At 42.0% G+C, this 18460-nt stretch overlaps 1 protein-coding gene across 14 annotated transcripts in view; it reads right to left on the reverse strand.

Annotated features, from left to right (window-relative positions):
• Positions 1-4625: 4625 nt before the first annotated feature.
• Positions 4626-18460, reverse strand: part of celf5a (cugbp, Elav-like family member 5a) — a 192124-nt gene continuing 178289 nt past the window's right edge. For 4 of the 14 annotated variants that reach the window (XM_084354975.1, XM_084354977.1, XM_084354978.1 and 1 more), the window contains exons 8-12: positions 13142-13387; positions 12789-12881; positions 10813-10956; positions 8227-8390; positions 4626-7767 (exon numbers count right to left, since the gene is read on the reverse strand). In XM_084354975.1, coding sequence (XP_084211101.1) covers positions 8263-8390; positions 10813-10956; positions 12789-12881; positions 13142-13387 — 611 coding nt within the window. In that variant the 3' untranslated portion in view covers positions 4626-7767; positions 8227-8262. The remainder of the gene's footprint in view (positions 7768-8226; positions 8391-10812; positions 10957-12788; positions 12882-13141; positions 13388-18460) is intronic. The other 10 variants (XM_084354973.1, XM_084354976.1, XM_084354972.1 and 7 more) reach the window with 6 other exon arrangements.

Below are 18460 nucleotides of genomic sequence, written 5' to 3' on the forward strand. Positions count from 1 at the left end.
ACAAAATGTAACTTGAGAAAGGTAGATGATTGTTGAGTGTCATCCACGGGTCGCTTTGGTTTGGTGTCTGACCAGAGCTGGCAGCCCAAAACTCCACAATCAACTACCTTTCTCCAGGAAGTTACATTTTGTTCCCTTAAAGGTGCAATATGTAAGAATTGCTGCTTACTATAGCTGCCATTCGCTAGTTAGCTCAGTTAGCCGTGCAGCTAGCAGTCTGGACTAAGAGCCCAGAGCAGTGGAGGAGTGCTGGTGTTCACACCGCTAGCTCAGGATCTTTTGACTGTTACGGGCCCGGGCTAGCTTGTTAGCATGCTAACTTAAGTAGATATATTTGCAACAGTACAAAGAAGTTAAAACGTCAAAACTGTTAATTCTTCACATTCTGTTAATAATTTCAGTTCATTTTTGGATGTTTACAACTAAAATTCGTACACATTGCACCTTTAATTAAATGATCTGAATGCTTCTTCCACCACTGGGCTCACATCACTTCATCTTTTTTATCGGAATAGATGATTTCAAAATGAATGTGATGACTTGTAAGCTGTATTTGTGTGTCCATCCATTCGCTTTATAATTCAAATCTAGGCTCAAAAAGCTTCCAGCCTCGTCTTGATTGATGTCGTCTGTTGAGATGCAGCCATCCGGCAGCAGCCCTGTCAGGCAGCACCAGCCTGAGAGCACCCTCTCCTCATTGATGGTGTGATTCTTGACAACTTGTGAACATCTAAAATGTCTGCCCTTTTTCAAAAAAAATGTAGATTGATGCTGCAAACGTTCTACTTCTTTAAAATAATAAACAAAGGATATTGCATGTTTGACAGACTGTAGAGGATTCCCGTCCATGTTTATTAGCAGGGAGGATGTAGCGGGAGTTTACAGGAAGCTGCTGGAGCCTGTACAGACCGCTTGTCCACCCCTCTTTGAGGCGTCCTGTCTTGACTTTCCCCTGTAAACAAGGACAATTACCAAGCTAATGAGTTGAGAAAAAAACTGCTTGAGTGATTGATACTCTCAATGGGGAAATTAATTTGATATTAATAGAGCACTTGGCAAGATAAATAGATAGTGGTGTGTGAGTCCTCTCCTTGATTGATAATGGACAGATTGATGGCTGTCTTAATGCAAGATGTTCCTTGGACTTAAATGAGGTGGCCTTGATGAGGAGAGGCGTTTTGATCAAGCGTTCAGAGCGTTACGGCGCTTCCAAATTACTTTGATATTTAAGGCGCCATAAGTCACATTTTTCAGGTACATGATAAAAATGATAATAGCAAACCATGGAGAGGATGGATCCTAGCAAAAAAAAGAGTTGCATTTTAGCTGTTTAGCCTCGATTTATTGATGCTGAATGATGCACGTGACGTCGGTCAGCCGCAGTTGCAAACTCATCCAGCTGCTCTTGTGACACTGTTTGCCTTCAGCTTCACAAGTGGCTCCTTAAACAATCACCTCACATCGTTCCTGCAGCTCCTGACGACTCGCGAGACCCCCCTAACCTCCTCTCACCGGAGCATTTTTGCTTAATGATGCACTCAGAGTCTGATTGTTGCGCCGGGTAGAAGACATCCAACATACACATACATTAACACCCTGTTACAAGGGTCACTGCTGCAGAACAAAGAGCGAGAAGTTACTCATTTCTCAGTGACTTTGTGTGTGTGTGTGTGTGTGTGTGGTTCTCTAGTCGCAGCGATTATACAGCTATCTCATACCGCAGGCTCTCTCATACCTGACCGACTCAATCTTTCTGTCTCCTCAATAATCAGAGTGACAGCGAGCAACTACACATATCTCACCCACTGGCTCGCTCCAGAATGTGTATTGACCTACATATCAAATCATACGCTCCTGGCTTGTGTGATAGAGATTCTTGGGGGAAAAAATAACACTGTGTGATTGGCAGTCCTACTTTGGTAAACACGTTGCATCCCCTGGGTTTTTCTGCCTCTTCATATGTACTCTCTGTTATAGGTAAAATACCAACAAAGAAGGAAGAAATGTGCCCCTGTAAATCCTACAAGCGCAGGAGTCCCTGCCATTTCAGCGGCGCGTTCTTTCTCTGCTACTGTTACAGTAGAGAACAGCTGAGAGCACCTGCTTGTCTGAGTGTGTATTTTTATTAACGAGCCTGTGTCACCAAACTTTTAACAAATGGCCCCCCAGCACCCCGACGCCCTGAAAAACCCAGCTCGGAAATTAAGCATCTGCATCATAAATCTTGGAAAGTTACAATAATTTGCAATTCACTCCCTCATCAAAGGCAATATTACCCTAATTTATTATCTCCCTGCACGAGGGGCGCGCAAAGGCCGTGGAGATAAGAGTTTATCAGGAGGGGGATTGATTTTCATTAACTGATTGTAATAAAGATGAACTGCCTGCCGTGCACACTGACCAAGAGCCACACTTTATTGTAATTGGGACAATTTATTTCATGAGCCAGTGGCTCTACTTTTCTGTCCCTCCCATTCTTTTTTTTTTTTTCATATCTGCTGCCGCTCTTCAAAATGTGAATGTCTCAGCTGTACTGCCGCTGATGCTACAGTGACTCCTGATGTACGAAGATGACGATTACAAGGTGGAGAGGCGAGTCAACTGTCAACAGATGTTTCATCAGACTTTGGCTTCTGGCATCCAAGCAATGCTGTAGTTACTGTGCGTACACTTGACTGATGCTCGATGCCTCCCTTATTTCAATTTACTGCCTCCTGCTTGTCAAAATGTTAATGTTATTTGTTCCCCCGTCTTTCTCTCGCAGCTCTTCCCTGATCCGTGACACCTCCCAACTGTCTGATGTTTGTGTGCCAGAGTTTGGCTTTTGAATTCTGTATCTATGATATGTATACGTCCTGACACACATTTCAGCTGAAGTGTGTCTCCCTGCAGCAGAGCAACATCAGGTGACCTGCTAGCTGGTAAAGCCTCCAGTCCCCACGGTGACAGATTATCCAAATCATCCTACAGACTGCACCGCTTAGTTTCCATATGAGTATGAAATGGGTACATCTCCTCTCCTGGAGCTTGCAGTGTTTCCTGATGAATCCTGCCCAGTGTGAGAGCAAGAGAAAATGAAAAAGAAAATGTTTTTAAAAAAAGCTGCAGCAGTAAACTGGTTATCCTTTTAACAACACTGTCACCAGTTTCATCACTTCACAGCGGCGAGGCATCAGACTTTGCAAGAGGTTGAAACTGTCAAGGTCCTTGAGATGCCGAGGGGAGTAAATCCTTGTGCAACAACTCCCCCTCTCTTTGCACTGTGGGCGAGCACTCAGTGTAACATGACTGTGAGAAACAAAAACATCCAGTTTGAATTTTTATTGTAAAATTGGAAAAAAAGGAGAGAAAGAGAGAAAAGCCCCAATAAGCGTTTCTTTTTGATACATATCTTTATCTTACCATAACCATTAAAAGAAAAGAAAAAAGGAAAAGTGACTTAAGAAATAAATAAATAATAAATAAATAAATAAATAAAATAAATAAATAGATAAATAAATAAATAAATACAGAAATAAATAAATAGACATCAAGTTACATACTTGACCCGATAATTAATTATAAAATTATTAAATCATCAATCATTAATATGAAGTAATCTAAGCAGCAAGTATTAAGAAATTTCAACAGGGGAAAAAATGTTTGGTTTCTCAGGCTAATACAGAACACATAGTATTATTTTTTTAAAAGTTTTTTTTTATAAAAAGATACTGCTTTCCCTGTCAGTTAATCCATGCTGTACTGACGCGGCCACAAAAACAGGTGGCGCTCTCCTTTAAAAAAAGAAAAGAAAAGCAAAGAAAGGAAAAGAAATACAACCTGTAAAACTGCATGTTCTCCTCCAGGTTTAAAGAATAGTACTGAGATTCCTCTTTTTGCGCCCTGTATGTCAGTGAAGTCTTCGTCGCAGACTTCGTACTGCTGTTAATATGTTTTTGTATGCTTTGTGCTGAGAAACCAGAAAGTTAACATCTTTATAAAGCGATAACCCACCAACCCTCCCTCCCCCGACCCCTCCCCCACTTCAAACCCCTAAACCTATATGTATCCAAAGAAAGGTCCTGTGCTGATTTTTCCATAATATACAGATTTCATATTTATAATAAGCTACTATCCTTAGCATTCAAACCATAGTTAAAGAATCATATTGTTAATACGAGTAGTACCATAATCATAATCTTTAACCCTCCCAGCCCCGTTGAGCATGCTCAGAGGTTGAAAGGGCACCATGGCAGGATGATAAATATATATATATTAAAAAAAATGATAAAAAATAGATGCAAAAGTGAAAAAAAATGTAGAAGATAAATGTTAGTTTGTTCGCATGCAGCTTAATTATAACCCTACTGGAGTCGGCGCTGCTATTTCCTGTCGTTATTTTAGTGGATATTCAGTCAGTTCTGATTATTGTTCAACTCAATTATCCTCTCAGATTCCAGTCATTTCATTACTTCCCTTTCCCTTTTCTGAATTTCACAGTAGATATGTATATTCAGGCTTATGCACTACACTAAAACCGTCTCCATCCGCAAACCTTCAACTGTTTTAATTGCGTTCGATCAAATTTCATTTTTTCTTTCCTCGGCAGAATGAAATTAACTCAACATCTTTTCAAACTCATTACATTTCAGCCACAGCTGGCATCTTTAATTTGCATTACCCAAGCTGTTGTGAAGGCCAAATTTAATTTGATTTTAATTATTTAATAAACTCTCCCCAGTAGAAATCCCATAAGAAAAGATTTTTTGAGTGGGTTTATAAGGCCCTGTATGGCCCGAGGAAAGGGGAGCATATATCACAGCTACCTAAAGCTGCTGGGCCCTGACAGGGGAGAGGAAACTAACAGTAACTCAACCAGGGGGGAAAGAAGCTGTCTTCCTGCAAATATATTAAACCTAACCTTTTCACTGGAAAACCCTACTCTATATCATCACAACCTGGACTGACCCTCCTCCTACAAGGTTATAAGACATCACATAATCTATTTGTCTTCCTACCGATCAATATTGACTGAAATCTAACGTATTTATAAGAAACTATCTTCAGTTTTCAAGGAATCTGGCACATATTTTAAGTGTTAAGGATAAGGAAATGCAGTGGATATGTTTGCATAATTTGGCAATTCATGATAAGAAAAGGCATTTTTAAAGCATCTTAGTATTCCCTGCAACAGAGTAATATAACTGTACGAGTGTCTCCTGGAAATTAAACACCCCCTTCCACATAACACTGGTCCTGTCAAGCAGTAATCGTACAAATAAAGAGGCTGAGCCAAAGTAAAACTATAGGATACACTCATCATGACCTGGGAAGCCATTCTGGTAATGGTAACATTTGTTGCACCAGACTGCAGAGGCGTAGTAGAGGAGTCTACATGAGTGGATGGGGCCGTAGAGACAGCATTTTGATGACTGGAGCGCTGATGTGTCTAAAGTTTACAGCGGTGACCGGCGCGGTGAGGTCTCACAGAGTCCTGAGGGGGAAGCTGCTTCGGAGCAAACTCAAAAAACTCCAAATTAAAAGATGTGAGTGGATGTCAACAAATCTGAGAGTGAAATGGGTTTTTAAAAAAAAGCAAACGAACTCAGAAAAATACAGATTTCATCTCGGACATGCCGTCTCTGCCTTTTTTAAAGCGGCACCACAGAAGATGCTACTTTAGTTCATTAATCACATCTGATACTGCGTGATGTGTCGTGACCACACTGTATAGGAGCCATGTGTGACCGGCGCTAATGGTAAGCTGTCGTCTCGTCGAGGCAGCAGCAGCTGTAGCGGCTACACTTACAGGCCTGCTGCTGTCTAATTGATGGATCATTTTGCTCTTAATTTGACCTCCTAAGGCTGGTAATGCCAGGCTGTTTCTCACCGTGTACAAGCTCTCACTGTGCTATTATACCCTTTGGAGAAAAAAAAAAATATACAGCTGCTCTTCACTGAAGAATTCGTACGGTCTGAATACTATATACACATCCTGTCACAGCCACGTAAACCTCTGAACCTTTCAGTATCTCCGCGAACATGACATAGTTTTAAGTGCTCAGAATCGGGGGTCCCCGCCGAGACTGTGGACAGTAGAGCGACAGGGTTGGAAAGAGAGAAAAATGGACTCTGTCACTCAGTCAATTCATTCAAAATGCCAATGTGTAATTGATTGTGCATCTCTTGCCCCGCGGTGCTGCTCCCCATCTGATCAATATTATCATTATCCTAATTATGCTGTGGGTTAGCGCTCGGCCCCCGTGAGCTGATGGTCCCTATTAAGAGAGAGAGAGATGCTGGCACTTGGAGGTGAGGTGAGGAGAGAGAGAGAGAGGGAGAAGGAGAGAGGAGAGAGAGAGAGAGGAGTGTTGCTCTCGCCTGCTGAGAGCAGCTGGAGGAGCTTGGCAGCGGGAGAGGGCACGACCCGGCAGGGACCACTGTGACACGCCGATGGAAATTTTTACAACTGCTGTCAGGCTCATTTGTATATTTTATTAAGCAGTTACAGATGCTGCCCCGTTTTTTTTTTTTTTACTGCGGCGTCTCCAGCTCAGCCGGGTGGCACTTTTACCACAGTGCTTTATGGTCAGATTATCTGTAATATCAAGGCTTTAATGATGACATGGAATTACTCTTGCCTCAATTGCGCGCTGATAGGAACAGAATAAAGCGCGGATCGGTCATGTTTGGCTTTGAGAGGCTGTTATTGTGTCACTTTTTTGGCACTACAAGACAGTTTTCTTCAGTAAGATCGCACCTCCGAGATGAAATGCTGCGATGAATGCAATGAGTGGCAAATGAACACATCTGAACATGCCCGAATCAATGTCTATCCCACATATTCTACGCCACTAAATTAGTATAGCTTTATTTTTTTTATACATTTTTTTTTCTGTTTTGTTTTAATATCCTCAAACCCAGTAGCTATAAATGTAAAAGGAAAAGAAACTAAAACCCCCTTTCCTCTTTTTTTTCAACCTGAAGCTAGTATTTCTTCTTAAGTTTAACTTGTAATATTATTAGTAGTAGTTTGTAGTATTAGTATCATTAATACTATATATTACTGTTCAGAACAATAAAAATGTTTGGTCCTTTGGTCCCTTAGGGGTGAAAGATTTGCAGTTCTACTGTTGTTAATGGAAACCTCAGTGACCTCCAAGAGTCATAGTTCTGCGCTTGCTGAGAGACGGTGAGAGAATAAGAGAAAGAGGGAAAGAGAAAGAAAGTCTGTCAGTGGACGTATAGAATAGCTTCTTTTTTTCCACTGTGTTTCTTGATCTTCAAGTTTTAACCCTCATTTGTCCAGTACAGTAAAAGCCACAAGCGCCTCTTTCCTTATATATATGTGTATATAATATGTATATAGAAATCTATCTGTTGTTGCTGCTTTTTTGTTTGTTAGTTTGTTGCTTAATTAACAATTCAAGTCTCAACAAGAAAAAAAGTTCTGTTGTTCAGTCTCATCACATCTTTTTTCAGTTTTTTTTTCTTCGCGTCGTTCTTGCACTGTGCCATCTGTTACTGTTAAGTCCCCCGGTGAAGCGCCTCCTCCTCCTCCTCCTCCTCCTCCTCTTTTCGCGTCTTCTTCTTCTTCTTCTTCCTCTTCTTCTTCTTCTTCATTTTCTTCTTCTTCCTCTTCTTCTTCTGCCATAACCTATATCTTCATAAGTAAATGCTGATATGTCTTCAAAAAATTCCTTATGTGTTGATTTTTTTAAAACATATTTTGCTTTCAAAGAAAAAAAGTTTAACTCCTCCGAGATAACTTCACGTGTCCTCTAAAACCTGAAAAATAGAAGAAGAAGGGGGAAAAAAAGGCAATTTTCAGATCTCACTGCTCATTAAACTGTCATTCCAAAGATCCATTTCTTTAAACTTTGGACAGTTCAATATGGCTCTATTATATCAGTGTAATGGTCTGGAGAGAGCTAACCCACAGTGGCACACCAATCAATCTTTGTCAATCACCATGATGACAGATTTTCCTATAATTAATCCTCCTGCTGTGCCGCATATGAAATCAAGCCTTATAGTTTCTATAAGTGAAGACAGGAAATCTCCGGAGACGTTAAACGATTTAGCTTTACACTGACTGAACAGAAGGTAAATTTAATACTAAAGAAAACTATAAGCTCTTACATCAACATGCCAGACTCTTAGGACCGGAGATAAATCTTCAGCTTCAACAGAAACAACGTCGAGCATCTAAATCTTGAACCGGTGACGGGGCTCTGACAGGCTCACCTGTGCTGCTGCAATGAATACTGAAAGTAGGCTGTGTCAGTAAGGGCGGCTGGCATCCTTCGGTCTCTTTAGCTGGACTTTCAACCTCTTCATCCCAATTTGAAAGCCGTTCATGGCTTGAATAGCTGCCTGTGCACTAGCAGGGTTGTCGAAGCTCACGAAGCCTGTGAAAACACAAGAGCAGATTTGCCTGATTGAGAATTAAGACAGTTATGAGTGCCTTTAATGTAACAAGAAGTCTATATCTAGAGATGATAAGACTGCTGGAAAAAAAAAAAGGTGAGAGACATAAAGAAAAATATCTCTCAGTGTCCTGTCTACCTCCTGAAAGAGCCTAGATGGCGCTGTTGAGGCAGGCAGCGCCAAATGCTCAGAGCCTGTGACAGTGAGCTATAAAGTTGTTTAAAAACAGGAGTTTAATACGTCTGCAGTGTACAGCTGCGTGTTGGTATTGTGTTGCACAACTTCACAGCAACTGTTGCGGCAGCTAAAATAACTCCAGACTCCAGGTGCAACAGGTGAGAGAGTGTAACTGTCAGAGGGCATCACTCTTGTGATGTTGTCTGGTGGTAGACAGTTTTTGTCTGGAAGAGATGTAATATCAAGCTGTTGTGTGATCTTTCACTGGGGCACGTAGGGGGAGGGAGGCATCAGAATTTGAGGGTTAGGACAGGATGCAAGTTGGAGGGTTCATTGCATTATAACAAGATGTAAATAGTCACTTATCTCATAAATAGTTACGTTTGTTGTTAAATTACAGTAACAAAGAGGGATTGGACTGTGAAACTGTGATCAGTATCAAGTCCATCGTTAATCAGTAAAATTATCAGGTCACCCCGATAAAATTGCTCTGTTTTTAACTTTATACTATCATTCTAAACATAGCTCTCTGACATCCCACAAAAGCGCCCAAAATACACAATTTCATGAATGAGCACCAGTCAGTGCGTGAAGTAGTTCGAGCAAAACAAGAGCAAACATAGTTCATCATGAGTAGACAAGTCTTTGGAGATGCACCACTCCTCAAATCCATGCTGAACATCCTGTTTTCATCATGTGTAAAAATAAAAGCCTTGAGGATTCAGTGACCAGAAACTGCAGTGGAGTGTGTCTCCTCTTGATGCGCTCCCCTGTGTCTGTGGTGTCATTAGGAACAGTCGATGACCCATGAAAAACAGCAGGAGCCTCTCCACGTCCACAGCCACCTGGGAGAGATGTCTGCGCTGGCCCGCTCGGCTATGGGTTGGCCCATTAGGGTGAAGGCTGGGCTGTGCCGAGGAGGGCTGAGTGCGAGTCTGAAGACAGTATGGAGGCAGGGAAAGGAGGTGACCTCCTAACCCACCATCAGGTTAACACATTCGGGCTTGGAGCGGAGATGGAGATGGAGACGAGGCGCAGGCTTAAAGCTCTAAGCCCTCCTGCTCAGTCCTGTCACACATTACAAGTGCTTTCTCTCTCTGTTTCCCTGTCTTTTGCACACCATCAATCTAAGTTTATCCCCTCTTTCTCCTTTCTAGATTAATTACACCAGTGTGCTCCCTCCTTCCCCAGGCCTAACATTATGTTGTAAATGCATAGTGTGTACATCAATACTGCAAATAGCTCTTCTTTCATGAATTTATATGTTATTAAGTCCCCCCAGGGAGACGGGACCTGCGATCAATTTTGCCCAGGGTTCTGCGGTTCCCTGAAGTGAAAACAAATGCTGATCCATAATTGTCCTTTGCCTTCCTCCAACCCCCCCCCCCCCCCCGCCGCCATCCCCCTGCCTGCCTCCTCAAAGTTTGTATAAGCCCCGGGGCTTGCTTGCTGTGTGTAGGCTGACGGAGCTAAATGGGACGGGAGGCGTGGAGGTGTGTGAATCAGCCTCTGCAGTGAGGGTATTGACAGATATTGGGGTTACAGAACGGTGATGTGGATGCTGATACAGCACCTCGAGGTCTTCAGGTCACACAGCTGCCAAATAGAAAAAAGGACATGGGCTCTGATCGACTGCATCATCGCTAGTTCTGCAACAATGTATTCAGCACCTTTTTTTTTTCCCCCTTCTATAGCACACTGACGCGAAAACACAACAGTCATCAAGATGCAAATTCAGGTCAGTCAGTCAGGGGTAAGATCATTCAGTCCTATGTGTCTGGCTGCTGTCTAACATCATTAAGATCTACAGCACCTAAACAAATGTTTGTTTCTTCATAACAAATGTCTCTCGTTGGGTTTGGAATATGAAAATAAAGACTTCCATTATTGTGAAAATGTAGCTTACACTGCGAAGCTTCACACCTCAGCTGTGAGTTTCTTACACAACACCCACAAATGTCTGAAAAACAACAAGAGATCCGACTGCAAAAACAACTCTTGTTTTGTGCAAATCATCAATTGTACATTTCATTAAAAACTATTGATTCAAATTGGTAGTGAAGTCATTTTAGTAGAGGCCTGTGCATCCAGACTTATTTTTAAGTTGGTGGCTAAAAAAAGAACGACCAACAAATACAATTTAACACCCAAAGTTTTATCTACGTAGGAGTCAGTAGAAACGTACATATTCTTATAGAGACATCTTTGACTTGGTAACTAACTCACCGAAGCACTTGCTCTGGTTGGTTGCCCGGTCCATGAAGACTTTAGAGGAGATGACGGTGCCGAAGGGCAGAAACATCTGCATGAGTTCATTGTCTCCAAACTCCTGTGGCAGGTGGTAGATGAACAGGTTGCACCCCTCGGGACCTGGATACAGAGACAGAGAGAGAGAGAGAGTGTTTGAGAGCTGTGAATGTGTCATTTTGATCTACGCAGTCTTTCATGTCGACTAAATCAAGATAAGAGGAAAAAGATTTTCAGGACTGTCTGTGACATTATCAGCGCTAAAGCATAACTCTTCTTAAACACACAAAAACTAATTGAAAAGTTTTTCGCTTTGATTTGCTGATGCTATGTAGATATTGAGAGGGAATTCAATATTTCTATTTTAATTTCAACCAGATTTTCAGATTAGATGAGAATATGAAAGACTAACTCCAGATGATAGATCATGTTCTTCAACTAGCAACTATCTGTAGTTTGATCAGTGGGCTGCAAAAGCAATCACCCCCCCATATGTTTCATATTGTGGAAAGTTATTTTCCTGTCATTCTTTTTAAATTATAAAGCAGGTCTAGGTGCTATATCAATACTGTGAAAGTATTAAGTAACTTCAGCGCTTCCATAAAGTTGTTATGTTACAACAATTCAGTCATGTCCCCAGCACAGCCAAAGCGAATTTAGGTGCTGCAGCAATAGACAGTATGAGAAGAAGAATGTGTTGTTTGAACGTTAAAACCTGTAAACCCTTTCTAGTAGACACCCAAAATAAAAATATTAACCTGAAAATGTGCATTTTATATGATGTTTAGATAATAAAGTTAAATTGGTCCCATGTTCTTCACTTCTTTTTACTTCAGGTTCGTGGAATGACACATTCCTGCCAACATTTCACTGTGAAAAAGAGGGAGATTTTCTTGCCTACCTTTAACAAAAGCCAATAATGGGGTAAGTCTTGCACCAAAATTGAGAGAAATATAAAAAAAAGGGTATTTTCTCTTCCTAGGACCTGTTTCGACAATTTTCAGTGGCAAACTGAGCGGGCGGAGGGCTGGAGCACGCTCACAGCGGGAGAAAGGTTTAAAAATAGGGAGACTCCTGCAAAAATCGGCCGTGTTGATGACAAGTTTTGATTTTGCTCGTGGAACCTGCACCTTCCTGACAGCTGCCCTTTGCTCCCCATTACATTTGAAACATATTGCACAGTTAGTTTTCTTCTGGGCTTTTGAATCTACATGGATTCACCTGAGCAAAACTAATAAAAAGATTTTTTTTTTAAAAAGATGTCAAACCTGTCTTTTATATGATGAGGGCTTGATTGCTTCTTGCGACATTCAATCATACTTTTACACCTACTGTCGGACACAGTTATTTCTAAAATTTCAATTTAAGACGTAGCCAATACCTACTAATTACCAACTGAGAGTTACACAACTTCAATACAACCTGAATGTATTATTATTGATTAAACCTGCCAGTCATGTAAGTGGAAAATCACACTGTGCGTTACTTTATATTCAAGTCAGCTTCCACATTTTCTTCCAACTTAACTTTTACATTTTCATAAATTTTAGTTTTTCCATCTGGGTTGCAGTGCTACTGTTCTCACACTGAGGGGTTTTATTACACAAGCTTTAATTATTACTTGTGAAAAAAACACATTCTTCGAGGTGTACAGTATAATAAAGTCTTATGAACATTGTTCTGTATTCCTCATGCTTTATATATCTTCTACCTAAGATGAGACCTGAACTGCTCTCTCAACCGTTCTACTATTTATCTATTACAGAGAATGAGATGTGTACAGTGCTAAAGTAATATTCGTCTCTCGAACTCACGTTCTTTCTATATGATTTACACAGATTGAGGTGTGTACAGTGCTAAAGCAACATTCTGCTTTCATGCTCGTCTTTTTTTTATATGTCTATTACACGGGATGAGGCGTGTGTGAAGTGTAAAAAGTAATAATGTTTTCTCACCCTCACCTTCTCTCTGCTGCTGCTGCTGGATGACCTGGGGTGGTTGGGGCAGTGTCTGGCCAATGGGAGTCAGCGTGGTGGCTGGGTAGATCGCTGCAGAGAGGTGGAGAGAAAGGAGGGGAAAGGGAGGGAGAACGAGTGTAAAACTGGGGATCCCACGGAGAATGGTGTCAAGGATGCTTAAGGTCGATCACACAAGCAGAACATGTGTAATCAAAGGCTCTGTGATGTTCAGTCCTACACTATCTGAATACATACAGCCCGACGCTCAGCTAGTAGTTACCTCACAGTAATTCCCCCGTAGCTGACACATTTAGCATTAACGCCGTATTGTTTTGTATTGTAAATCTCACCATAGTGAACAGAGCATTCCTGTCTCACACCTGTGTATTGCTGTACTCCGGTAAAGGCTTGCTGGAGGGTGTCAGCGGCGGTGGGGCTCTGGGTGGAGTAGGGCGGCAGGCCGTTGGTGTACACAGCCTCCACGGCGGGGTGTCCGTTGGGCTGATGAGGGATGCCGGTGAATCCGTTGACGATGGGCGTGACGATGCTGGGCACGGCGGAGGTGGTGATGTTGGCTGGTGGAGAACTGAGGCCTGCTGGGAAAACAGGTTTACTGTTACTGGTACGCGAGGACTTTGTAGCTCTACACGATACTGTAAAACCGTGTAGGTAAGTGTACACAGAGGCATGCTTTCATGTTGTGTACAGAGAGTAATCACTTGCTCATGTATCCCAGCACAGGCAGATCTACACTTAAACACTTGCACAAAAACACAATCCACACACACACACACACACACACAAACACACACACACATCTCGTCTCTAATGCAAGGACACGGGTGCGACGTGAGTCTGTCACATATCCGCCGTTAGTCGTGACACATCCTGCAGGAGAGCTGGGAAGTCAACCTGTGAAAAATGAGCCTGTCCGTAGTGTTTGTGCGATACCCCGCTGGCTCCTACTGCTCAAGATGATGAAACCACTATGCAACTTCTGAGAGAGGGTAAAAAAAAAGGAAAAAGATCTGGACTAAATAGAAGGAGATTACAGAGGGAGATCTGCTTGAACGAGCAGGTAGCAAAAACACAAAGATGCCTCTTACTTTTACACATCATAAAAAAAGAGACGGAATAACAACAGTTGGCAGTTTGACAAATGGGTGGGTCATAACGCACTGTATACGGCACACGCCTGAAAGGCAGTTGCAGGATGCTTCATGAGTGGAACTGAAATTGGATGCTCCCTGTCCTCTCTCATTCAATGCATTTTAAAAAGACCCTCCTTTGGAAAGTGTTTCCAATTATGCCGGGAACATCAAAGTACCCATTCTGAGCAGAATCTCACTGTGTGATGGTCTCTCTAAAAGGGGCTGCTCCGTGGCAAAGCATCCGAGCTCGTTGAAGTACAGCTCCCCTGAGGACCACCTCTCAATCTGGAAACCCTCGCCCCTGATTGGACAGAAAGCCCAGGTTGTCACGGAAACCCTCCAGCATGCCATATCCCCGCAATCTGGTGCCTGAGTAAAGAACCTCATGCGAGAGGTGGTCCAGATAGGGTAAACAATCACATCCAGTATACGCGTAACATGCTCCGAGATTTATGCTAATGCCACTGTAAATATGCTGCACATCAAATGCCGAAACCTCCCACCACTGAGCAATATCATCTACATATCCATATGGAATTGCTTTTATCCTCCTTTTCCTACATTTTCTCTCTCCTTTTCTTTACCCTCTCCTCGCCCTGCCTCAGCATTAAAGTCATGAGGAGGCTGACAGTCAGGCCAGCAACTGCAGTGACCAGGGGAATTGCTCGGGTCCAGCGAGAGCTGTTGTGTCTTTTGCACCGGTTTCCTTTTTTTCCCTGAAGCCTCCCCACGATTGCTTGTTTCCTGCGGAGCTGTGATGAATTAGACTGCAGCTTCAGCCCATTCTCCTACGAGGACCCAGGAGACTGCCGCTCCTATTCTGAGGGCTAGAGACAGCTAGTCTGCTCGGGCCACACGCACTCTACTGTACCGCCAGATAATGCACCCTCTCCATCATCAGGCAAATTCATTTTCCGAGGCTTAGCAGTGCTGTGGGAGTGCACGTCTATGTGTGCGTAGCAGTTGTAGTGATAGTAGGAGTAGCAGTGGTAGTAGTAGGTGGTGGTGTGGACCAACTTATATGCAATTACATATGCTCTGGGGTCAGCAGTATGACGTGACATCTGTTGTAGAGGAGCGCGCATGACAGAAATAACAGATTGGGGCCACCGAGTCCAGTCAGGTTATCATACTGGAAATGTCACAGTGCGGAATGAGCATAAGAATCATAGGTGTAATAAAGACAGCATTTATATTGTAGCCATGAAACATTTATACACAACACCCATTGGTGAAAGAAGTATTCAGATCTTCTAGCTGCTGAAGCCTAAATCGTCCCAGTAATTCTTACATTTTGCACCTGTGAGTATAAGTGTGTAAATATTATCAGCACAATGTAGAGTATCGAAAGGAAAAATGGTCATTGTGCGGAAAAAAACGTTCTACTTGTTTTGTGTTTTATTGTTATATAAGACGTTTTTGGTTCAATATTACTGCTGCATTAATGTGTGTGTTGCATTTTACTGCTGTGGATGTTTAATGGTGAGCTCATTTTAACTACCTACTAGTTTTATTTAGAGCAGTGCATCATATTCTATAAGATTATCACATGTTTGATGCGTTTGGTGATACATGGTTTTTACTAGACGGAAAGGGTATGAGAAATTGTAAATGGAAAAGTAACTTGTAACTACAGCTGTCAAACGTAGTCGAGTAAAACGTATTTCAGTTTTATAATAAAAGCAATACTCAAGTACCTAGAATTTGTACTTGAGGATTAGTTGTCTTCAGGCACATTACACCACCAGTAAGTTAAACTGAATGGTAAAAAAACCACCATAGCACAGTAGCTGGATTATGAACTGGATAACATAATGGGTGTATGATATGTGGTAATGACAATAAGGAGCACCATGGCCAATAAAACAATGATTACATGAGAGAGAGAGTCGTTATGTTTATCCTCACTGTCACCAAGGTGCAATATCCACCACAAGCAGCCCTGAGAATATTCTCCTTAGTTGAAATGGCGAAGTATTTCCTACAATCCTGAGCTAGAAAATAACAAGACATTTTCATTTTATACCTCAGTGGACACATAGTTTTTGCATTGTGGGAAATTGTATTCATAGCCTGTTTACAATGCACACACAATACTGCAGATGCACACGTGGCTGTCAGTGCGCGCGCCGTGTATTGGCCTGTAATAATGACATGTTGTTCCCCACTCCGGCGTGGGCGAATACAAAGCAATGGGACGGCAGATTACATATTCTATACACCGAGCTCTTAACTATCACTTCTCCATTCTTATTACTGCAAGAAAGAAGCCTGCACTGCTAAACAGTATATATATGTGTGTGTGTCACATACTGTATATTTATGTTGTGGAAGCAGAATTCATATTCATAATGCAGGCTGTTTCGTGGAGGGGAAAACTGTTGATTTGCTCCTTGCGATGATTGCTTCGCGAAAGAAGTCTTCAAATGCGACAGAAGTATTTATTATGCTAATTATACATTCAAATCAACGAGGAACGCTATACCCACACTGGAGAGTGCAGTCATTACCAGCACAAGGACTGTCTTTCACTGGAGCAAGCAATAAGCACTCAAAACAGATGCTTTCATCTAACTGATTTAAAATGTGATGCATTTAGACTCAAAGAGAAAATGTCTGTCGGGTCCTTAAAGTCTGAATAATAAATCTGAATATGGGAAGGGCACCTTTTTCACAAGCCAAGATACCAAGAAAACTATGTGACTTTGAAAAATGGCCCCTTAGATTGCTAATAAATATTTGTGAAGCAGATAAAATGCATTTCCAAAACAACGTGTTTCATTGTCACATTTGTAACTGCAAAATACAGTTTTTAAATGTGACTGAGGTGTCATCTGTTCGGCGTTAGATAACCAATAATGTCATCTAAGACACGCTGTAGGCTTGTAGGATGTAAAGTAACCAAGTAGTTCCACTTTAAACCATGAAAACTTATTATGTCAATCTGCTTGACTGACTGCCTGATGGACTCCTACATGAACACAGTTTTCTGCCATCAGAATCTGATGACAGTTGCTCGGTTGAAAGGTCGCTGTCAATCAGATCTGCTCAAACCACACCCACACAGAAGAAACAGACTATCTGAGGTTTTTAAACTCTTTTTCCTGGGTTTTTCCTGCACAATCATTTTGGAGGTGGCCGCCACCGCCGATTTCCGGGCCACCACTTAAAATGGTCAATGGTGGCACACACAATATAATCATTCCACCTCTTCATCACAGTTTTTTAACATGCAATGACCGCAGTTGTCCATCGCGGCGCTGTCGCGGTGCCTGACTATGGCCGCATCCCACAATGGAAGCAGAGGAAGAAAATAAACTTTTCAACAATTTTCAAAAAAACCCTCACACATCATCAGTACTCATTGAGGGCATTTACATAAACAGACGGAATCGGACATTTCTATTATGGCGCTGTCAGTTATGGTGATTTCTCTCACAACGCATTTTGACATTTATCTGATGGAGATAAAAAAAGACTGGATGTCAAAATTTGTTTTTATATTTCAGTGAAAATGAAATTCAAAAATTTGCATTCCCACTATAACTGTGACTCGCATCGCAGTCGCAATATCTGCCAAAATAACCACTTCATGATTTTTTAAATGTATTTATTTTTATGCGTGTCATGCAGCCCTTCTCTATTCAGCCATTTAACATAAACGGCTGAAGGCTGAGGTCGAGGCTAGCCTCAACAAATGAATAGATAAGAACTTAGAAAAAACAACCTTTTCCAGTCAACAATGTTCTTGAGAAAAAAATTCTGTCAATGCTGAGACTAAATCAATAATTTGCGTTGCGTCTAACGAAGAGCTCAGCCATCTGCGAGTGACAATGCATAGCACCTGTAGAGCACTAAACATCTAATCATCTTAAAGTGGAAGCTGTGAGGAGAAATGCAACTCAACTGAACATAAAGAGCGAAGCCACAATCTGTAATGCACAGGTCTGCAGTGTCTTGGAAGAAAGATCTAAGAAGTGTTGGGAGTGGATGAAGCCGAACATGGATGAATTAAAATACATCTTAATTCATTCATACTATATTAACACTAATAAGTAATGAGGTCTTGTGATTTGCCTTCAGTTAATGTAAAGAGTGGACTGAAACCTGGACCTTTAAACTTCAGTATGAAATACAATGTTGGGCAACACAACTTTCCACACAAATAAGCCTCATGCTGTCTGCTTCGCTCTTGAGGCTCATGTACACACAATGCATTGACCATACCAATGTGCCTGACTTTCAGATCCCCGAGCAGACCAGCTGGGCAGCTCGTGAAGCTCTGCTGCTCGTGCGAGGCTCAGTTTTGCTTACACAAATCAGATTTGGTCCTGCCGAGAGGCGAGCGTCGGCTGTGCTCCGTGAAAGCCGCCGCGCGTGCCACGAACAGGCGTACCTTCTTGCTTCTCGCTCCTGGGATTTGTTATGATTCTGATGCAATAGGCCTGATTTAAACTGAAAGGGGGAAACTTCTGAGGGACAGTGGCCCTTTGTGAACCTGAGCATGTTTGCCCTTGA

This window comes from Pagrus pagrus (assembly GCF_965226575.1).
Source record: "Pagrus pagrus genome assembly, chromosome: 6".
NCBI lineage: Eukaryota > Metazoa > Chordata > Actinopteri > Spariformes > Sparidae > Pagrus > Pagrus pagrus.